Source organism: Malus sylvestris, chromosome 15, assembly GCF_916048215.2.
Source record: "Malus sylvestris chromosome 15, drMalSylv7.2, whole genome shotgun sequence".
NCBI classification, from domain to species: Eukaryota; Viridiplantae; Streptophyta; class Magnoliopsida; order Rosales; family Rosaceae; genus Malus; species Malus sylvestris.
In genome coordinates, this window is record NC_062274.1 from 631064 (window position 1) to 654740 (window position 23677).

Consider the following 23677-nt stretch of genomic DNA (forward strand, 5'->3'; position numbering starts at 1 on the left):
AAACGGTTCATCTTGTTCCCAAAAAAAAACAAAAAAAAAAAACTTAAACGGTTCAACGGTCGAGCTCGCCGCCCGGTCCACGCGGCCCAGCCACGTCACGGCCCGCCCTCGCACGCGCTGCACGTGCGTTTTCCGGTTCCAATTAGAAGAAAGCGTGAGAAAATAAAAATGGAAAAATTAACAAAACACGAAATTAAATTCAGAATTTCTGGAAAAAGAAAAAAACAAGAGGCGGAAACGGTAGACTCTCGTTTCTCTCTCTGGTTCGAAAAAAGCTTCACAGAGAACCAAGCGAGGGTTTTACGGAGGAGAGACAGGGGAGGTGAGAGAGAGAGAGAGAGAGAGAGAAATCATACGAGATTAGAGAGAGAAAGGCCAGCACATACACAGAGGAGAGAGAGACAGAGAGAGCGGAGGTGCTTCTCAATTGGACTGTGTCAAAGCTAGGGTTTTTTCTGTTCGCGAAGGTAAAGTAGACGACGACACTGCTGCTTCTAATTTTTTGCTATTTTGCATTATAATTTGTTTAATTAAATTAAATTCGATTCCAATTTGGAATTAGCCTTAATTAAGCACCATATCTCGCGGCATTAATTCTCGTAATCCTGATTAAATTTTCCATATCCGTAATATTTCACATCACTTCTCGTTCGTCCGAAGCATGGAAAGGTGGGATTTTGATCCTCTTTGCTCTCACATCGTTAGTTTGGGTACTAGGGTTTGCCTTGTTTGGATTTTTCTGCACATACTTATACCCAAATCAATGGAGCTATATGATTAGTGGTTTCAGCCTGGGTTTTACAGTCTGATTCAGTGTGTGTCTGTAAATTTTTTCCCCTTATCATATTATACACTTCGTAATTTGTCTTCGGGCGTTGAATTTATTGCCTATTCGGTTGTTTCAGGATTAGATTGTGTCGTATTTGTCAATGTGATCCGAAAGCTCCAATCTTCATCAGGTAGAGATTCTACTCTCCCTCTCTTATTGGTTTAATGAGAGATTTGTGATTTGCTATATGTAAATATGTTTTGTGCGTGTGCATGATGTTTTTATCGTGAGCATGCTTGGATGATCAATTATCTGCATTTTTAAATTTGTTGAGAAGCAAAATTTACACTTTGAATACGACTTCCATTTCATGATATATACTGAACAGCGTAGCTTCATTTTTTGTATGACTCTATGTGGAATAGACATAAGAACACTAGATGTTGTTCGTGTGAGAGTAGGCTATTTTCTGTATGTTTATGCCAGCTTACACAATTACAGATCACATTTCTTACAGTTTATTTGTTTCTTTGAACTTTAGTGACGATTGCTTTTGTATGTGTTTCGCACTCTTTGAAAAACTTCTCGTTTATTAATCCATTGTTTGGCTGCACGTGCACTTATGTGGGCTAGTTGAAGACTTTTATCTATTAAACATGAAATTTGATCATACTTGATTGTATAATAAGTTTATGGTGGTCTGGTCAAGGAATCTAACAGTCTAGCAATAAGTTTTGTTAGGCTATTACTTACAATGGGTTAATATACTGGATTTAAATATGTGAATCTTGTATCTGAACTTTGGTATAACCGCAGATTCAACCAGCATTAGAAATGAGTCAAGTGGGAACATCAATGTTGATACATTGGTCACTTAGTTCTAGATTTTGTGGGTGGAGTTCTGTAAGAGAGAGAAATAGTTCATTTGTGAATCTGTCGGATAGGAAATGTACCTGAAAGGAGTACTTCTAGTATAAATACAGCTTGTCTTTGTTGGATCATCATAAGTTGACATTTTATTTTTGGAATTTTTTTCTTAGCTTGGTTGTACCCAACCTTTTCCTCTCTTGCTTATGTTATTGTCATCTTATCCCTGCATGGTTGTAATTTGGAAATGGTGGTGATGCATCACTTGAGGTCTACTTAATTATAGTTCAAGCTCATGCTTGTTCCATGCCTTATTTCCTAATTTCTTGATTTGAAAGTGTTTGTTTCTCCCCCCATTGGTGCGCACTGTGCAATTCCGGGGAGGAAAGCGTCAACCATGTTTTCCTCCACTGTCCGTATAGCATTCAACTTTGGTGGAAATTGCTTAACGAAGCTGGAATGAGATGGGTCACTCCTAAGGGCTGTTTTGAGCTCCTTAGCACAAAGTTCGAAGGCCTAGGGAAAGGGAGGAAAGCCAAAACTTTGTGGGGATCTCTGTTGATGGCCCTCTTCTGGAACATTTGGTTGGAGCGTAATAAAAGAGTCTTTGACGAGTACAAGGGAGTGGGGGTGGAGGAGATTTGGGATAGAGTAAAATACTGGGCAGCCCTTTGGGCTTCGGTTTCAGTGGAGTTTAGAGATTACAATTTCTCTTCTATTTTTAGGGATCTGTTAGCTGCCGTTATTTGACTTGGTCTAGCTTTTCCTCTGTTCTTTTAGTGTTCTTTAGGGGCCCCTGCTTGTTTTCTTTTAGCTCCGGGTGGTTATCTTTTCCTTGTGGTTGTAGTTTCTCTTTTGAAATTCTTTCGTTTTATAAAATTCTTTCGTTTCTTTTCAAAAAAAAAAAAGAATAGTTTAGTTATAAATTTTTTGAGTTCATTTAATTCTGTAGTGTTAAATGGTATCAACTAATTGGGTTTGTGGGTATTCGATCTTGCCAAGCTTGATCTGGATCAATGTTCCTTCTTTAAGTTAGAGTTTTCACATAATGTTATTTTTTTTATTGATTGTGTATCACAGATTGTTTAATTAAAATTTATCTTATTCCATTTACACTTAGTCTTCAGCTCTCTATAGAGTACTTCTTACACTTATCGGACTTTGTATTGCTTGGGACAATCAATTGGTTTAAACTTCTTATACTTGCCCAGTTAGATGTAGGTGAATATTTATTTGAATCTGTAATTTAGTTCAAATCATCGTGTTCTCTTGGCCTAAGGATACTAGAAGCGTAGAATATGCACAAAGTTTTAATATTTTGTTGCACAATTAGAGGAACTTATTTGAAGTTGGTGTAAAAATCATTAATTATAACCATGCCCTGAGGCACTGCCTGCCTGATCAAAAGGCTTTTTTCTGAGATTGTTCTACTTTGTCTTGCAAACCAGTTAAGGGAAGTCATCATTATCTGTTATATTTTGGTTGTACTACAGACACGGTAAATTGGTTATTCTGTATTGCTGGTATTAATTTCTGTGTATGTTCTTTAATTGACTTTTGACATGACCATTTGTAATTAATGCAGTTCTGAATGAAAATTAAAGCATTGATGTTCTGCATGGAATTCTTTGAGTGTAAGCATGCCATGTAAAGCACCATGACTCTCGAAGATTTCTTTACCTTAACTGAGATGAAAGATGGGCTCACAGCCTTGTCGCGAGTTCAGGAGCTGGTCACTGTAATGCAGAGTGAGAAAGATTCTGTTGTGAATAATATTGGTGATGCAACCCGGCAGTGGGCCGCTGTTGCAAGCACAATTGCTGCCACAGAGAATAAAGATTGTCTTGATCTTTTTATTCAATTAGATGGACTCATGTTTGTTGATAGATGGCTAAAAGATGCTAAAACCTTAGGTAAAGATACAAATGAGAACTTTGTAGAAGAGTCAATAACTGCTCTGTTACGAGCCCTTGAAAAGCTGCATATACACAATAAGAGGTCATTATCTTCAGGGATCTGGAGTACTGTGAAGAGTCTTCTTAGCCACAAAAGCTCAACGGTTCAGGATCAAGCGAGACTGCTGTTTGATAGCTGGAAGGAGGATGGTGATGCAGTTCAAGTTGATGTTGTGAATGCTGGGGTTCTACCAGATGATGGGAGTTCTAAGATTTTGGAAGAAGATTCTAAGCCATCTGCTTTAAATGTTACTTCAGAAGTAGGTGATCACAGAGAAAATCACTCATCAGGACCTGCCCAAAATGAAGTATTGCCATTAAGGACTTCGGGTGATCTTCTACCTGAAAGTGCTGATACTTTACCCATACAACCTTGTAACAAACAGTCTCCCCCAGCCCACAAGCTTTTAGACAGCGATTACATCAAAGATGGATCTCCAGATACATTGGCCTCTGCTGTTGTGTTCAACCCTATTCAAGAAAATCCTATAAAAGATGAATCCTCTATATGTTCTGTGGGAGGGACCACTTCAATTGGAATTTCTATTTTTCCAGTAGCAAAACTGAGCAGTGTTGATGAACAGTCTGACAGTCCAAAATTGAATGGGTTGTCAAAAAATGAAGATCAGGACCACAAAGTCAACAGTTCCCCGAAGAAGTTGGGTGTGACAGACATCTCTTCAGGGTCTGGTCTATTGGAAACTGGGAGTGTTTATTCAGGTGCTGATGGTGTTACTTCCCAGGATGTGGCAACTGATTCTGCTTTGCAAAAACATGCCAATCTCGACGATTCTTGTCAAAAGTTTACTGCTCTTGGTAGTGAAGGGACAACTGCATCTGATCCAAAGGGTGTGGTGGATGATACAAGATCTGTCAATCATTGCAGTACTACAGTTCAAGAGGGTGAATGCTGTTCAAACACTCCGCAAGATTCATCTGGGAATGGTAGTATTTCTGGAAAACTTGAAGATTTGGAGACTTCTTCCAAGATGGCTATTGATGAAGATAAGGAGCATTCCAGCGATGAAGATGAGGAATTGACAATTGCTAATGAGTATCCTAAACCAGCAATTGATGCCAAAAGTCCTGACACATTTGATAAAAGAAGGTCTGATATTGAACTTGAGTATGGGTTGGTTGATGCTCTAGAAGTTGCTCGACGGGTAGCCCAAGAATATGAAAGAGAAGAACCGGACTGCAGTTCATCTTCGGAGAAAAATGCAGAAGGTGGACTCAGACAGGTCAACAGCCCAGACTCTATAAATGCAGAACAGGACTTACCCGCTTCACCAAAGGAGGTGCCAACTGAACAAAGTCATTCTGCAGAGGCAAATCCTGTGAGGGAGGACCATATGGTCAATTCAGAAAATCCGGGCACTGCTCCACATAGTCATTCGCCAGAGGCGAATCCTGACATGGAGTCCTCTCAGGTAACTGAAGCAGTTCAAGAACCAGAAGTTAACCCAGAGAAGGGTCTTTGTAGTTTTGATCTAAATCAAGAAGTGTGCTCTGATGAAATGGATCGCCCAGTAAATCCTGTCTCTACACCAATTCCCGTTTCAAGACCAGTAGCAGCTGCTAGTTTACCTGGAGCCCGTTTGCAGTTTGAAGGGGCTATTGGGTGGATAGGATCTGCTCCAAATAGTGCTTTTCGCCGAGCTTCTCCTCGCAGACTCTCAGATGTCGATAAGAATCTTACAGGGGCCACCAGTGATAGCTCAAAGCAGAGGCAGGATTACCTCGACATTGATCTGAATGTGGCTGAGGGTGGTGATGATTTAGGAAAACAAATTCCAGTGTCATCTGGCCTTCCTTCTGGGGAATCTTCAGTGGAAGTGAATCAGAATAGATCAGGGAGGCCCCATTTGGATCTGAATCGTATTGATGATGATGCTGATGCCTTACCATCGGATTCAAGGGTAGAAGGACAGTTCTTGTTCAACCGTGTTGGCCGTCGCAGCCCATCTCCTGCTTCATCATCTTCATCAATGCAGCCTTCTATGAGGAATTTTGATTTGAATGACAGGCCATTTTTTCATAATGATTCTGTAGATCATGGGCCGGGTAAGTCTTTTCAAAACGCAAATGCATATGGATGTCCTAAACAGGATGCTTCAGTTATTTCTATCATGGGTACCAGAGTCCAGATAAACAGAAAAGATGCCTCCCAGAATCTGTCCCTGGCAAACGGCAAGGCTATTGAGATGGCAACAGAAGCTACCATGGCGAGAACTAGAAGCTTTATGGACATGGGTTCAACAGTCCCTTACTCTCACCCTCATGTTTTCAGCTACAATGGATTGGCAACTGGGCCTGCCATGTCGTTCTCCTCAGCCATGTATGGACCTGGTGGCACAATCCCCTACATGGTGGATTCTAGAGGAGCCCCAGTTGTACCGCAAATTATGGCCTCTCCGTCAGCTGTTCCTCAGTTCTCTCAGTCACCGTTCATCATGAATTTGGCTGGTGCGCAACCAGGTCTAAATGGTGTGATAAATGGTGCTGGGCCCTCGCGCCCCAGTTTTGATCTGAACTCGGGCTTCATGGTTGAGGGAGGCAATAGGGACTCGGTGGGCCTGAGGCAGCCTTTCATTCACGGTCAGGGAAGGTCTATGGAGGATCATTTGAGGAATAACTCACAACCCCCATCAAGTTCTACGGTTGGTGGGAAAAGGAAGGAACCAGATGGCGGGTGGGAAGCATACCCGTATAGCTACAGACAACAGCAGCAGCAACCGCCGCCGTGGAGATAGAAGTCTTTAACTACTCCCCGACATCTGTTTGGATCAGTTTCATAAATCCTTCTAAGTAGATTGATATAGGCGATCTAGAAGCGGGCGAGCTCATTTGCTTTAGTAGAAACCGAATAAAAGTTGGAGGGAGTTTTATCAAGGTGACATTATATTAATGTGATTAATTTCTCAAGGAAGAAATTAGGTTCTTGTTTTTAATTTATTGGTTTTTTGTTTCTGTTTTCTCTTTTAAGTGTTCCATAGAGGACAGTGCAGTGCAAAACATAGGAGACTTTTGGTACGATGTAGCTGTAATTTCTCTTCCATTCCATGTATATCACACAAATTATAGGAACAAATCCCTACATTATTTATTTTGGGTCGTGAGCTCTCCACTCATTTTTATTTTTCACACACCTCTCTCAATTTTTGACCGTTGGATTGAATAATTGAAAAAGATCAATGGTAAAAAAATTAATAAGGGTGTATGAGAAGTAAAAATAGGCGGGAAATAACTCTAGCCTTTCATTTAGTCGGGTCCCTATTACCTGCGTGTTAAGAAAACGAGTATATTTTTGAAAGAAAACAAAAGGAGGAAAAGTATATTTGCATTCAACGGAAAGTGCATGTCCAGCCCACGAAACTTGGCCCAATATGGTCAGGTTTTCAGGTATATGCTCGGTACTCGGTAGTTCTGAGCCCGGCTTGTATTTTAATTAATTTGTTTAGTAATCAAGTTTTATTTTTAATACGACAATATTATTTACTTAATTTGAGACATCATGGACTGCCATAATAAATTAGTACTCACGAGATTCGAATTTTTTTTTATAACAAATAATATTATGTACATTAAAAGATAAAGACCGATTGTTTGTCAAACTCCTAACAAATCATTGTGTCAATATTTCATGGTTTTCAATTAGTTTTGTGAATTTTTCAAAAGCCAGCATAAAACTTTTAGAAAATCCATCATAAAACCATCTTTTTTTTAATTGTTTAGAATTTTCAAAAGCCATCATAAAACTATTATAAAATCCATCATAAGACCACTTTTTTTTTTTTTTTTTTTAATTTTATAGAATTTCCACCGCACCTCTAGCTTTTTAAATTTCATTTTGATTGGAAGCAACGTAACGTATGTATGTAAAGTATGGCAAGGGTCAACTCCTCTTGATAGATTCAATTCGCAAACTCTCTCGCCTGAAGTTTGCAACAAGCCTTTCACACACCTCAGTCCGAGTCCATTAACGTTCTAACTGTTGCAAGTGTTCCATAGAAAATACATACCGAACAATCCATTAATTTTCAAACTCTTTTCATTAGTTTTCCATAGAAAATACATACCGAACAACGTCAAATGTTCCAGCAAGGTGTACGAGTTCATGAAAAAAACAGGGCCCAAGGCAGTAACAGCTGCAGATTTTGGCCAACCAAAGTCAGCCCCGACGATTGAAAAAAACAAGGAACTAATGATCAGGCAGTTTAACCTTGTAACGGAATTTCCTAATTAACCCTGCTGATTGCAAAAAGTTTCAAAACACAGACAAGTCGCGATCGAATTGGAAGAAGGTTCACCCTAAAACGACCTCTTTCAACAATTTGTTCAATATCATAGGGAATCTGAATCACACACACTACTCAAGTTGTACAGAGAAGAAAGACTTACTGTACATACATGTAACAAGTAACACTTAAAATCCATGAATATGCAGCCCACTCAACGGTAATTCTACAACTCTGAACAGAAATGTTGAGCAAGTTTACTGGTATTGCTACCACTCTAACCTCAACCACTACATCATCATATATATGGAAAACGTCTAGGTAGAACACATACAACTCACAAGTTATCTCAATCACAAGTTTTGCAATTCAAAATGTAATTCTTATGTATAACTCTGTAAAGAAGACACGAGTTCCCACCACCCGAAACTCTCACGAATGGAGGACACATATCAAAGCATCATATGTTGGTCTAGACTCTGGAACATACATTGACAGAGCAAACGAGGGACATGTAAGGTTATAAGGTGGAAGGACGCAATGAACAAGTAACGCATCCGATGGGCTAACAAGAAATGAGGTGCATTACCATGATTTGCTTCTACACAGTATGTTCATGGAACCATGGAAGATACGAAGGTTTAAACTAGATATTGTGTACCATGTGAGAAGACAGCGGAATCAAACATGAGCAAACACCAACAGAAAATTGAGTTCAAATTATTATTTACATCCAGAAGAAAATGGAAAAACATGAAAACAGATTTCAATTTCTTCTTCGAATCGACTACTAAGCTAATAATAAGCAAACAAAAGCATATAAATCAGTTACAAATGCAACAAGGAAATGGGAGGAATGAAGGAGGTATGAGAATTGCAGAAATGGTGATACCGATTTCAATCAATGAGAGATTGAATTATCTCCGCCAGAACTGGAAGCTCCAGCGGCACTAACAGTCACAGCTCGCTTCTTCCTCTCCTCCTCGTATTCTGGATCATCGGTTGGCAGCTCAAACCGGCAAACCGGGCAAGTATTCCTGGAACTCAGCCAAGGAACAATGCAATCGCCATGGTAACCATGCCCACATGGCAGCTTCTTCGACATTTCACCAACATTCACCATATCCTTGCATATGGCGCACACCACGGCCTCTTCCTCTGAGGCAATCTTGACCGACGGTAACTCCGAGACGGCATTCTTCGACGCCGGTGGAGACCCTCTCCTTCCAGCATTATCGCTCTCAGCCAAGGTCTGCAACAAAGCCTCATAGCCGGCTGCATCTACGTAATCCTCGGGATTGCCGATGTACCGGTCCGATTCGGGCATTTCGAGCCGGAATTCGATCGAGTTGTCCTCCAGCCCCATCAAGATCTCGGCCCAATCCAGAATCCGGTTCCTCCCGCTGCTCGCTCGGGTCGCAATCTCTCGGATGCGGAGACGAAGCACGTCGCGACGACGTCGTCGCATGTCTTCTTCGTCTCTCTCTTGCTCATCTTCCTGGTTCTCTTCGCCTTCATCCTCGTTATCCGATCTATCATCTTCCTCTTCCTCCTCCTCCTCTACTTCCTGTCCGGCTTCTTCGTTACCCTCGCCGTCGTGGTTGCGAAACTCGACACTGTGCTCATCGTCGTCCTCGTCCTCGTCATCGTCCTCGTCGTTGTCCCACCCGTCCATCTCAATCCTGAAGAAATCGTCATCAGGCATGGGGTTTTGAGGCAGCGACAGGGGCGCATCCTCCTCACGCGACGCCTGAGCGATTAGCCGCAGCACCTGGAGAAATGGTGAGCCTAGAGTCGGGTCGTCGACCTGATCAGACGATCGGGAAGGAGGATCCGACTGCGGATACGACGCGGCCCGGATCGATTCGACGAAACCGTTCTTGCACTCGTGGCAGACGATATCCGGGAGATTCGCCACGGTTTCAATGGAGACGCGTTTGTTGCAGTGGTAGCACCAGTACTCCATAGTCTCCGTCTCGGCCTCTGACGCAGATCGCGGCGGCGGCGGCGTCTGGGATGGAGTTTCAGCCATAGGGTTTCTGTTTGGAATTAGAGGTCCGATACGGCCGAGAAAGACCAAAAGAAAGAAGGAAGGAGCGGGGAAATTGGGTGCGGGCTGCAGATTAGATTCTTGAGGACCTGTGCGCCGAGATTGTCAATTGTGTGACGTGGATTGCTTTGGTGCTGCGAGGTGGTTTTTTCCCATGAATTTTGACCCGTTGGATGAAACTTACAATTTGTTGATCTGTGGTGGAGGAGACAATCAACGGTGGATATGTATGGGTTAGAAAGTTGTTGGTAATGCATTAATGCAATAACTAAATAAATAATAGGGTTTTCATTTTCTCTTTTCTTGTGGAGAGGGGGTTTTCAATAACTAAATACATAAGAAAGGTTTTATTCGCGACTAAAAAACAGTATAGAGGAAAAAACAATTAAGAATAATGCTAAAGCAAATGTGAGGTATTGGTCCTAAACATTTTAAAGTATTTTATTTGTCTGTAAACAAATTTTTTGGATGAAAATCTAGCAGTGTTATTCGAAAAAATATTGCTGCACATTATGACACACACGTTTTAGCGACTAATACCCACCGTCTTTTTTTTAGTACTTTAAAATATAAACAATTTAAAGTTACAAGCCCTTCCACTATTGAAATTAAGTTTACAGCATTATTCAGCATTGTACTTGAAATTTTGCATTTGAAATATCCAAAGTCATTTATATAAAAATAAAAACTATTATGGCACTCAAATCACTTAGCGTAAAATAAATAAAGAATTCGTTGTATCTAAATAGAAAAGATTTATATAAATCGTGCAACTCGAACAGTGACACATTTGCATGAGCTTGTATCCAAAGTCTTTATATTCAAAATCTCTATTGTGATTTTCCTTCTCACGTCGCCAACATTGCTTTGTGTTAATAAAAGCTAATGTCACATATTCATAAGAAGTTATGTTTATTTCGATTCAATATCTTTGACATCCCAAGTTAAAATATCATTTCTGAATGGCCACTTTCACCAAGAAATGAGCGTGACCTATAATACTTCATGATTAATCGGTTGATTGTCGTTCACTGTAAATCTTTAAACAACAACTATTTCAACAAAATAGTACTTCGCATTGGCTCCTTTTATATATTTAACAATTTAAACAATTACCACTATCGTTTGTTAAAAAAAAAAACAAAAAAAACCAATGTACCCTTGTTGGACACCGATTGAACTTTAATTAATCAAGGGTAAATTGCAGTTTAACCCTTTGAACTATCATCCCAGTTGAAATTGACCCCTTAACTATTTTTTATTTTATTTTTTATAAATTAACCTCCTGAACTATTTAAAAGCAGTCAATTTACCCCCTGAACTATTTAAAATCAGTCAATTAACCCCTTGTCGTTATATTGCAGAATCAATTCTGTCAAATTCAAGGGCAAATTGGTCATTTCATCATTAATTGTTACTTGTCAGTTATAACCGCCGATAAAATTTTGACAAATTGGCACAAAATAATTCAAATATATGTAGCATAATGAGAAAACATAAAAAACCAAATGTTTACATAACGGACCATCTCACATTGTCATTACACATTATTTTGTTTTCACATGTCATAATTACATTGTTGGTTATAGTTGACAAATAAGAATTGATGAAGGAAATATTACTTTTCCTTTGAATTTGACGAAAAAATGGATGAAATCTACCGATAAGGGGTCAATTGGCATATTTCAAATAGTTCAAGAGATTAATTAAAAAAAATCAAGAGGTCAATTTAAACTGAAGTTATAATTCAAGAGATCAATTTCAACTGAAGCTATAATTCAAGAAGTCAAGTGACAGTTTACTCGTTAATCAAAATGAGGCCAATATTTATTTATAACACAAAATTTGCTAAATAGCATCATCTTGTCCGGATTACTTATTATTTATTTACACTCTCCATAAAAGAGAAAATATTTATTTACAATCATATCCCTCTCTACATCCAAAAAAGCAAGCCTCGATATATTGGAGTTCGTATTTACTAGATATACTACATATAAACACCAACGACCAAGAGAGAGAGATTTTAACCACTTCAATATATATATATATTATCTTTTACCCCCTGTTCTTTGTCAAATTTACGAAAAGCCACCACAACTGAGTTGTAGAGGGAGCCTCAAACGGACATCAGAAGCCGAGGATCGGACGGCCACGCCGTGCCAGCAAATACCACCCTTGCACGACTCATGAGCAACTGGAGGATTGTAGTCGCCGGGAACTGCATATGTGGGTTTGCGGGAGACATCCCACGTCAGAGTCAGGAACAGGATAAGGCACACCACGGCTGTGGAGAGGATTAACACAAAGGCACCGCCGAAGCTCTGCCCAATCGCCACCCCGTACCCCTTGATCGCGACAATGACTGCCACGTAAATCATCGTCAAGTTCCTAACCACCGCGTCGGAAACCGCCATCTGCTGCTTCTGGGTGGGGCTTTGTGAATTTGAGAGACACTGATCAACTTTGCTCTTTGACCTCTCTTTGACAAGTCTAAGGTGGCGTGCCGGCTATTTAAAAGAAAATTAAAGGGGCCCACAATTATGTGATTTAATCAAAAGGTTGCATCTTTTAACCGCAAATCTGGACAAGTTGGAACGAAATTTGCTAAATATCATTATCGCGTGTACAGGCCAATTGATCAAAACATTGCACTTTACTATTAGTTAGTGATGTTGGCTCAGTGAGTATCTTCTTTCGTGAGGAACTGTTGGCCGTTTTAACACTCAAATTCGATTATTATTTGTCGAGAAATAATATTGTATGTCAAGTTAATTGAATAGGACATTGCATCGCCTTCTAAACCTCATTACTCTTGTTAAGAATTAAGAATTAGTTGTTATTAAATATATATCATATTAATTAATTAAGATATTACGCTGCCTTCTAGCATTTGAATTTAACCATTTATTCCGTTAATTTGAACAATTTAAAATATCAGAAAACAGAGTCTTGATGTTTCTCAGCTGCCATCTGATATTGTTGTCTTGGTGGAAAAGGCTCAAGCTTGAGCTTATCTTCAGTTTCGGGCGTTTCTTGCAAGGGAGAATCAAGAATGGAGATAATGCCCGCCAATTTTGCTGTCGCACACCCGCCGATTTTGTTTTCCACTGGATAACGCCACGTTTCCTTTTTTTTTGGTATCACATATGACAGCCTTCTACGTGGTCGCACCGGACTTGCCAAGCACACTGCCTAACGACGTCGTTGGGCTGCACTCTTTGCTGCTTTTCTTGGCTTTCAGATACAGTGACGTTGGCCTAACTGATCGGGCGAAAATACGATCTCGCATTTCCTGGTGGGCACGCATGTCTGATAAGTTTAGAGGCTTGTATCAAAATAAAGAAAAAATAATTAGGCTACAACCACATTTGTAAAGTTTTATGGCACCATAGAATTTCGCAAGGATAATATTTGCATTTTCTCATAAAGAAATTCACAAAGAAAACTAATGAAAATGGCTTGAAAACTTTAAGTTTTAACGATAAAGACAAAATAAAGGGTAAAGTGAATAGTACCAGAATTGACTTTTTAGTGTAAAAATGTGGTTTTTCGTTAAAATGAACAGTATCATGAGCTTTTCGTTAAAGTTCCCTATTTCTTTTGAATAATGAATACTCACTGTATAGATTTTATGATTTTTTATCCTTATTTGAAGACCACTTCTACACAAAATTATTCGAATCGAAGATTGTTTAATCATCTAAATGTATGAAACAAATTGACAGTGTGAGTACTAAGTAACATATTGATGATGAACCTTCTACTTACATTGCCGGTCCCAAGCCCGGATAAAGGAGGAGGGGGAGGGCGTCAGATAGTCGACAGTCGGCACTCCATGATCACGTCGAATCCTTATGAAAATGAATCCAGAACGAAATCGCGCTAAAGCTAGGGCGTCACCCGTAAGTGGCGCGCTGTGTGGCCTGAGCACAGTGATAAGTGAGCAAGGGTCGCTGTATCTCCATCGGCACCCGGATGCAGTGTTAAATGAGCAAGGGGGCTATAGAAACTTCTTTTCGAACGACTCCACTCAAAGTTGTTTGGGAGCATATGCTCCTATCAACTTTACACGGGACACACAAAAGAAGTACTTTGATCCTATTAGACGGGGAATGGTGAAGAAACTAGGACAGAAGGGTAGAGTTCAAGAGAGCAAAATGCGTTTAGGAACGTGGAATATAGGAACCTTGACGGGAAAATCTATGGAAGTAGTAGAAGTTATGGTGAAGAGAATGATAAATATTATGTGCCTACAAGAAACTAAGTGGGTTGGTAGTAAGGCAAAGGATCTAGAAAACTCAGGGTTTAAACTATGGTATTCGGGCACAAATAGAACGAGAAACGGTGTTGGCATCATCGTGGACAAGACCTTGACACAAGATGTTGTAGATGTCAAGAGGGTAGGAGATAGAATCATGGCAATCAAGATTGTAATAGGACAAGAACTTATCAATGTGATTAGTGCGTACGCACCTCAAGTAGGGTTGGATACGAGTTCGAAGGAGAAATTTTGGGAAGACCTTGGAGACTTGGTGCAAGGAATTGCTCAGACGGAGAAGTTATTTATAGGAGGAGATTTAAATGGACACGTGGGCAGGGAGACAGGCAACTATGGAGGTTTTCATGGTGGCCATGGTTTTGGGGAGAGAAACGAGGATGGGGAAGCTATCTTGGATTTTGCAATGGCATATGATCTCTTCTTAGCCAACACCTTCTTTAAGAAGAGAGAAGAACATGTGATCACCTACAAGAGTGGGTCGTCAAAAACACAAATATATTTTCTTCTAATGAGGAAAGGGGATCGTATAACTTGTAAGGATTGCAAAGTTATACCAGGAGAGAGCGTGGCTAATCAACATCGCTTGTTGGTGATGGATGTACATATCAAAAGAGTGAGAAAAAAGAACAAGACTTGGAAGTGCCCAAGGACTAGATGGTGGAATCTAAAAGAAGAAAAACAAGCCATTTTCAAAGAGAAAGTAATCACCCAGTGTGTGTGGGATAGAGAGGGGGAAGCTAACCAAATGTGGGATTCCATGGCTAGTTGTATCCGAAAAGTAGCAAAAGAGGTATTAGGAGAGTCCAAGGGCTTTGCCCCACACCAAAAGGAATCTTGGTGGTGGAATGAGGAGGTACAAGCAAAGGTGAAGGCTAAGAAGGAATGTTGTAAAGCCTTATACAAGGATAGGACCGATGAAAATGGTGAAAGGTATAGAAAAGCGAAGCAAGAGGCGAAGAAAGCTGTGAGAGAAGCTAAGTTAGCGGCTTATGACGATATGTATAAGCGACTAGATACCAAAGAAGGAGAGTTGGATATCTATAAACTAGCTAGAGCAAGGGACAAGAAGACAATGGACCTAAACCAAGTGAGGTGCATCAAGGATGAGGATGGAAAGGTTCTTGCTACAGAGAACGCGGTTAAAGACAGATGGAAAGGTTATTTTCATAATCTTTTCAATGAAGGACATGAAAGGAGTGCTTCTTTAGGGGAGTTGAGTAACTCAGAAGAGTGTAGAAACTACTCTTTTTATCGTAGAATCCGGAAGGAAGAAGTGGGTGTAGCTTTGAAGAAGATGAAGCATAGAAAAGCAGTAGGCCCAGACGATATACCAATCGAAGTGTGGAAAGTTTTGGGAGAGACAGGTATAACATGGCTCACTAACCTTTTCAATAGGATTTTGAAAACGAAGAAGATGCCGAATGAGTGGCGAAAGAGCACTTTGGTGCCTATCTACAAGAATAAGGGCGATGTACAAAATTGCATGAACTATAGGGGTATTAAGCTAATGAGTCATACAATGAAGCTCTGGGAGAGAGTCATTGAGCATAGATTGAGGCAAGAGACACGGGTTTCGGACAACCAATTCGGGTTCATGCCAGGGCGCTCAACTATGGAGGCAATCTATCTCTTACGAAGATTGATGGAAAGATATAAAGATGGGAAAAAGGATTTACACATGGTCTTTATAGATTTGGAAAAAGCGTATGATAGGGTCCCAAGAGACATTCTTTGGAGGATTTTAGAGAAGAAAAGAGTACGAGTAGCATATATCCAAGCTATACAGGATATGTATGAAGGAGCAAAGACTGCCGTAAGAACTCATGAAGGACAAACCGAAAGCTTTCCCATAACTGTAGGATTACATCAAGGCTCATCCTTAAGTCCTTACCTTTTTGCGTTGGTAATGGATGAGTTAACAGGACATATTCGCAGACGATATAGTGTTGATAGATGAAACTCAGGAAGGGGTAAATGCAAAGCTTAACCTTTGGAGAGAAGTGTTGGAATCTAAAGGTCTTCGCCTAAGCTGATCAAAGACAGAATATATGGAGTGCAAGTTCAGTGCAAATGGAGGCCAAAACGAGTTAGAGGTGAGGATCGGAGATCAAGAAATACCAAAGAGCGACCGTTTTCGTTACCTAGGATCTATCTTGCAAAAGAACGGAGAATTAGATGGAGATCTCAACCATAGAATACAAGCTGGATGGATGAAGTGGAAGAGTGCATCCGGCGTGTTGTGTGACCGCCGTATGCCACTGAAGCTCAAGGGAAAATTTTATAGGATGGAAATAAGGCCGGCGATGCTGTATGGCACAGAATGTTGGGCGGTGAAACATCAACACGTACACAAAATGGGTGTAGCGGAGATGAGGATGCTTCGTTGGATGTGTGGGCACACGAGAAAGGATAAGATTAGGAATGAGGATATCCGGGGTAAAGTAGGAGTAGCCGAAATTGAAGGAAAGATGAGAGAAAATCGGTTACGGTGGTTTGGACATGTGCAAAGAAGGCCTATTGACGCTCCGATTAGAAGATGCAACTATGTGACAGAGGTTCAGGGCCGAAGGGGCAGAGGAAGACCTAGGAAAACTTTGGAAGAGACCCTAAGAAAAGACTTAGAGTACTTGGATCTAACGGAGGACATGACACATGACAGAACACAATGGCGTTCTAAGATTCATATAGCCGATCCCACTCAGTGACTTGGATTTTCCAAGTCTCCAACCGAGAAGTTTTCCTCACTCGGGAAATTAAGGGAACACTACCTCAACCTATATGCTCCACTCACAAAGCTTCAACATACAAGCTTCAACAAAAGAAAATTCAAAGAACTTAGCGAAGAAGGCTTTGGTGTATTTAACACAATACGTTGAAATGAAGGAAAGCTTATTTATTGATATCCCCGATAAGCTACAAATATGTACATATACTGGAGTCAAATTAAACAAACAAGAGGGAGCCTTCACAAAGGTTGCTTAGGAGAAGTCTCAGCAGTCGGTAGAGCCCCAGAAAGAGAAGGCACCGGAGGGGGATCATTCAGAGCCTCAGTACTGGACAAAACCCTAGAAGGAGGAGGCATCAGAGGTTGATCATTTGGAGCTTCATTACGCGGTACAGCCCCAGAAGACGAAGGCAATAAATGCCTTTGGAACAAACCCACAAATCTCTGATGATCAAGTAAAACCTGACCATCAGATTCCTTCATCTGGTCAAGCTTCCTCTTCATGTTTGTAGCATAGTCATGTGCGAGCCGGTGCAACTGTTTATTCTCATGCTTGAGCGCTCTAATCTCCTGTTTGAGACTCATCACTTCAGCCGCCAATGATTCAACTTGTCGGGTTCGAGCAAATAGGTGTTGGGCCATATTAGACACAGAACCTGCACATTGAACACTGAGAGCCAGAGAATCCTTAACAGCCAACTCATCAGACCGTTTGGAAAGTAGTCTGTTATCTTTGGGAGTGAGAAGGTTCCTGGCCACTACCGCAGCGGTCATATCATTCTTCATCACGGAATCCCCAACGGTAAGAGGACCAGTAGGGGAGACGAAGGATGGGCGCCATATGTTGTCTGGAGAATGCGGGGCTGCCTCTTCAACAAGGTTCAAGTCAAAACGACGGTCGGAGGGGCCAGACATTTTCAAAGGTGTTGAAGAGAGAAGAGGTCGGACAAATCAAGATCTTAGAAGTGCAAGAATGGAGCTTCTACTGGTGGATATTCAAGTGTGCTTTGGAACTTAATGTCAGCCCCTATAAAAATCTGCACTCGACGAATCTTCAGAAATCGAAGAGGCGCTTGCTCAGAAATCGAAGAGGCGTTTGCTTTCTCAAAAGCTGGGCTGCTCAGAGACCACGAGGGTCGATCTCAGAAATCGAAGAGGCGTTTGCTTTCTCAAAAGCTGGGCTGCTCAAAGACCACGAAGGCCGATCTCAGAAATCGAAGAGGCGTTTGCTTTCTCAAAAGCTGGGCTGCTCAAAGACCACGAAGGCCGATCTTAGAAATCGAAGAGGCTTACTTTCTCAAAAGCTGGGCTGCTCAGAGACCACGAGGGCCGATCTCAGAAATCGAAGAGGCACCTACTTTCCCAGCCTTGTCAGCACCTGTCACACGCACACTCAGCTTTGCAGAAATTATGGGCATTCTGTCGAAGATTTCTGACGAAGTAGAAAGCACATGAATCGCACTGTTCAATCACCCACTTCCCACACGCAACAGTAGCTCATGGGTACCACAGATAACTTTGCCAAAGTTCTCTGACAAAGTTGAGACACGTGAAGCTTGCAGCTCCCACTACATCGCTCTGACCAAGAAGAGTAAAAGAATTGCAAAGAAAGAACACTAACAAAGTTTAAACACATAAATTTTGAAGGTCTAGCTACCATATTATTACCCACAAAGGTAAAGGAACAGTACCACTGCTGGATAATTGGAAAGTCCCGGTGTGTCAACCTCTGTGCTTCGTGGCAAGGTAGACTAGCAAACATGCCCAACCTGTACTCACATTCGAGAAAACACTCCCAACAAGATTGCTTGCTCCAAAATCGAAGAGGCACCGCCCTCCGAATCTCGAGAGCCAGACTCCCAACATGATTACTTTCTCAAAAATCGAAGAGAGGGTAAAGGAACAGCACCACTGCTGGATAATTGGAAAGTCCCTGTGTGTCAACTTTTGTGCTTCGTGGCAAGGTAGACTAGCAAACATGCCCAACCTTTACTCACATTCGAGAAAACACTCCCAACAAGATTGCTTGCTCCAAAATCGAAGAGGCACCGCCTTCCGAATCTCGAGAGCCAGACTCCCAACATGATTACTTTCTCAAAAATCGAAGAGAGGGTAAAGGAACAGTACCACTGCTGGATAATTGGACAGACCATTTTTTCAAAGTGCTCTGACAGAGTTAAAACATGTGAAGTTGGCAGCTCCCACTACCATGCTATAACCAAGCAGGGTAAAGGAATAACATTATTACTTAATGTTAGGGAGACTCCTATATATGTCGACCTCCATCCCTAACGGACAGGCAGACCTGCAAAAATGCTCAACCCTTTCTCTTGTCTGAGAGGGCACTCCCAACGAAGCTTTTCGAAATATTCAGCTTTCTTTCCCCCCGATAATACCTCTGTAAACAAGCTATACTAGAGCAAGAATATCTCATATCATCAGGGTTAAAAGCAAGAGTATCCCATATCATGCTTTTTCCCTGTCTTTTCCTTTGGCCTTGTTCTTACCTGCAAGACAAGGAGAAAGAGAGCAATCAGTCAGCACTTGGAATCAAGCTTCCAGCCAGGAACTGACTGCGTGGAACCCCTTACCTGATAACTTACCTGGCAGTGCTCTCGAGTACTCATCTTCAACATCTTATGCTTCCAGGGAAGATATCGCATCTGCCTGAGGAACAGATAGAGCAAGTGAGAAGGATACAAGGAAGCATGTGGAGACAAGCGTAACAGCACACGTGCCGATACATCCACTACTCTGTCAAAAGCAAAAGTATCCCATATCAACAGGGTCGAACGTACTCTAGATTTGATGGACTTGTTTTGACCCTCAAATTCTTCAGTCGGCCTTATACTCTAGAGGAAACCAGAAAACCCTCCAGCCCAGTTCAAGAATAAGCCTGTGGAAAGTTACTTCTTCAAAAGCAAAAGTATCCCATATCATATCTCCTCATTTTTCTTCTCTTTATCCTTCATGCTGCCTGCAAGATAGGGAGAATGTGAACAATCAGCCGGAGCTCTGATTGCTTACCTTGTCTGTCACCTCTTTCAGCAGATCCCCTAGCTCGGTGACTTGGGGGACTCCTACTACATGGTTTGTATCGCGCTTGACCAAGCATGAAACTACAAGTAAGCTTCAAGTGAAATTGATACATTACCTTGTGCATCTCCACCAGTTACAGATACCACCCCTGGATGGAGGAAGAGTACTTCCAGAGAAGATGCCACATCTACCTATGAGACAGATAAGGCAAGTCAAGACGATACCACACTCCGGTACTTAGAAGTTTCGTGGCTACGAGATCATTCTCCCACAATATTTCCTAATGTCATTTGTACTAAATCATTCACTTGTACTCACTAAAGGAGAGCTTGAACCTATGTACTTGTGTAAACCCTTCACAATTAATGAGAACTCCTCTATTCCGTGGACGTAGCCAATCTGGGTGAACCACGTACATCTTGTGTTTGCTTTTGTGTAAACCCTTCACAATTAATGAGAACTCCTCTATTCCGTGGACGTAGCCAATCTGGGTGAACCACGTACATCTTGTGTTTGCTTTCCTATCTCTATCCATTTATATACTTATCCACATTAATGACCGGAGCAATCTAGCGAAGATCACAAAAAGTGACCGTTTTCGCTACCTAGGATCTATCTTGCAAGAGAATGGAGAATTAGATGGAGATCTCAACCATAGAATACAAGCTGGATGGCTGAAGTGTAAGAGTGCATCCGGCGTGTTGTGTGACCGTCGTAGGCCACTGAAGCTCAAGGGAAAATTTTATAGGACGGCAATAAGGCTAGCGATGTTGTATGGCACAGAATGTTGGGTGGTGAAGCATCAACGTACACAACATGGGTGTAGCGGAGATGAGGATGCTTCGTGGGATGTATGGGCACACGAGAAAGGATAAGATTGGGAATGAGGTTATCCGAGGTAAAGTAGGAGTAGCCAAAATTGAAGGAAATATGAGAGCAAATCGGTTCCGGTGGTTTGGACATGTGCAAAGAAGGCCTACTGACGCTCCGGTTCGAAAATGTGACTACGGGACAGAGGTTCAGGGCCGAAGGGGTAGAGGAAGACCTAGGAAAACTTTGGAAGAGACCCTAAGAAAAGACTTGAGTACTTGGATCTAACGGAGGACATGACACAAAACCGAGCGCAATGGCGTTCTAGGATTCATATAGCCGACCCCACTTAGTGGGAAAAGGCTTTGTTGTTGTTGTTGTTGTTGTTGTATAATTTTTTTCATAAGAATGATCTTCAAATATATATTAAAAAACTTAATGATTTCAATTATAAAGTTTATATATGATGTAGATATGTTATTCACAAAATGCATAATATGTGTATTCCCCATAAAAGAAAACACAAGATTTGTTCTTTTGATAATTAATTTTCTCTATATAACATGCAGGCTTGAAAACAATGAGACGATGAGTGTGTTGTTGGTAGTATTTTTATCTAGGGTAAATCTCAGTGTGTTGTTGGTAGTATTTTTATCTAGTGTAAATCTCAGTTTACTACTTTCAAGTTTCGTGGTTTTCAACATTTGGTATATAATTTTTTTTTCGTCTCAGAGTCATACCGAAAGTGTTAATTTTGGGACGGTCTCACACATCCGTTATTTTGACTGTTAAGTCTCCCGTTAATTGATGACGTGGTACTCATGTGAACAATAACTAGATGCCACATGTCATTAAGAGGTCCATGTGGAAATTAAAAATTAAAAAAAAAAATTTATCGTCTTCTACCTCCCCCGACCATCTCTTCCTCCCTTATCCCTCTATTCTCTCTTCTGCACCAACCCACCAAACCCTCATCTCCTCTCCTCTTCAACTCATTCTTTTTGTCTTGTTGTTTCGCTTCACTCCTTAATAGTACACATCTCCTCGTTGGCCATTGGCAATCTCAAGCAGCTTATCTCATATATTTCTTCCCCATTTGATTTTATTCTATATTTTTTGGATTTTAATCCCCAAATAAATGGTGTCATAGCTTATCTTTCACAACCAGTAATCCCAATTTTTCCGTTCAAGAAACAAGATATACTGATTACACAGGATTTAGTTTCCTTCCTTCTTTTCTCCGATCCCTGAATCGGATTCCACAGCCGTGAAACCGCAGCTGAATCTTTCTCTGCGTTGGTCTGTTGGATTTGGCCAAAAATGCAGGTCGGTATCGGGACCCATTAAAGCTCTAATCCTTTCACCGCCTATTTGTATCTCGGGGTTGTTGGGAAGCCATTTACTGCTATGATCTTTGTTAGCGAGAGAATTCAATGGTGAGATTCTTGAAGAGCGTCGGGTTATCACGCGTTTTCTGGTTGCGAATTCTTATGAGGGATTTGTATTTCCTCGTGGTTTTTTTTCGGTGCATGCTCTTCTTCCACTTGGCTGTCAAGAAACCCAAAAAGCTCTGCCGCAAACTGACGAATATACGTCAAGGTTTAGGGCTTTGCGCTGAAACCCAGAAAAGCTCCATCGCAAACTGCCGTAAAGATCAGGTATTTAGCTGGCATTGTTAAAATATCTACCTGGGTACTTAATCTTGGTACTGAATCTGTAACATCCCATATCGACCAACGGATAGGGGGTGATATGCATTATATGTACATGCCCACCTCCATATAGCACGAGGCTTTTTGGGAACTCACTAACTTCGGAATCCATCGAAACTCCGAAATTAAGCGAATTCGGGCGAGAGCATTCCCATGATGGGTGACCCATTGGGAAGTTCTCGTGTGAGTTCCTAGAAACAAAATTGTGAAGGCGTGGCTGGGGCCCAAATCGGACAATATTGTGCTACGACGAAGTCGATATGGGATGTGTCTGAATAGTATCAGAGCCACTATGCCATGTGGTGCGAGTGTGCCAACGAGGACGTCGAGCTCCTAAAGGGATGGATTGTAATATCCCACATCAACCAACGGAGAAAGGGTGATGTGCCTTATATGTACATCGAAACTCCGAAGTTAAGCAAGTTTAGGCGAGAGCATTCCCAGGATGGGTGACCCACTGGGATGTCCAAAGCGGACAATATCGTGCTACAATGGAGATGGTATGGGATGTGACATAATCTATTGTTTTCTTTCTGTGTTTCAAGATTTCGAAGCATCGATGGGGCTTCTTCTTCGAAGTCTCGCGATGCTGTTCGTTATGATATGTCTCTCTCGGCTGCCTGATGTTTCTGCACAATCCTCAGGAAGCTCAGCATGTGCAGATGAGAGAATTGAGGGATAAGGGAGGAAGGGATGTTCGGGGGAGGTTAAAGACTACCATTTTTTTTTTGAATTTTTAATTTCTACGTGGACCCCTTAATGACAAGTAGCGTTCAGTCATTGTCCATATGAGCACCACACCATCAGTTAACAAGAGACTTAATAGTCAGACTGACAGATGTATGATTTTGCGACGAAAAAAACTTCATGTACTAAATGTTGAAAACCATGAAATTTGAGGGTAGTAAACTGAGATTTACCCTTTTATCTACGTTGGCTACTTACGATTGCTTGAAGTGTTTCCTTCTCACCTTTTTAATTATTAAGTTGGTTTACAGCGAGTGAGATGGTGAAAGACAATCTTAGTACTTGGTTTTCCATCATACTCAAAAAGCAATGGCGCATTTAGAGATTTTTCTTCTCCGGTAAGTAGATGAGCATTAACGCTTATGTACATTGTTTTCTATTAATAGAAGCGATAAAATATTTTATTATCAAGAACAACAAGTACAAGAGGTGTCAGATGAGTACATATTTTCTAGTGATTAATTTTATGATCCGGGAATGATT

General features: G+C 41.1%; 3 protein-coding genes across 4 annotated transcripts; 1 reads left to right on the forward strand and 2 right to left on the reverse strand.

Annotated features, from left to right (window-relative positions):
- Positions 1–183: 183 nt before the first annotated feature.
- LOC126603582 (uncharacterized) lies at positions 184–6697 on the forward strand. Of its 2 annotated transcripts, XM_050270486.1 has the most exons (3): positions 185–467; positions 906–959; positions 3222–6697. In XM_050270486.1, the coding sequence occupies exon 3, from the start codon at positions 3294–3296 to the stop codon at positions 6342–6344; it is 3051 nt and encodes a 1016-aa protein (XP_050126443.1). In that variant the 5' UTR covers positions 185–467; positions 906–959; positions 3222–3293; the 3' UTR covers positions 6345–6697. The 2 variants fall into 2 exon arrangements, with proteins under 2 accessions (XP_050126444.1, XP_050126443.1); XM_050270487.1 differs by lacking the exon at positions 906–959 and having other exon boundaries at positions 184–467.
- A 1820-nt stretch (positions 6698–8517) lies between these two features.
- On the reverse strand, positions 8518–9969 carry LOC126604836 (E3 ubiquitin-protein ligase CIP8-like). The gene has a single exon (XM_050272152.1). The coding sequence runs from the start codon at positions 9859–9861 to the stop codon at positions 8731–8733; it is 1131 nt and encodes a 376-aa protein (XP_050128109.1). The 5' UTR covers positions 9862–9969; the 3' UTR covers positions 8518–8730.
- Positions 9970–11684: 1715 nt separating this feature from the next.
- LOC126604224 (uncharacterized) lies at positions 11685–12434 on the reverse strand. The gene has a single exon (XM_050271381.1). It carries the CDS (start codon positions 12294–12296, stop codon positions 11961–11963), a length of 336 nt encoding a protein of 111 aa, XP_050127338.1. The 5' UTR covers positions 12297–12434; the 3' UTR covers positions 11685–11960.
- Positions 12435–23677: the final 11243 nt, after the last annotated feature.

Bases quoted from the DNA above. Each gene is read 5' to 3' on its own strand.
- LOC126603582 (XM_050270487.1), top strand. From the start codon at position 3,294: ATGACTCTCGAAGATTTCTTTACCTTAACTGAGATGAAAGATGGGCTC.
- LOC126604836 (XM_050272152.1), bottom strand. From the start codon at position 9,861: ATGGCTGAAACTCCATCCCAGACGCCGCCGCCGCCGCGATCTGCGTCA.
- LOC126604224 (XM_050271381.1), bottom strand. From the start codon at position 12,296: ATGGCGGTTTCCGACGCGGTGGTTAGGAACTTGACGATGATTTACGTG.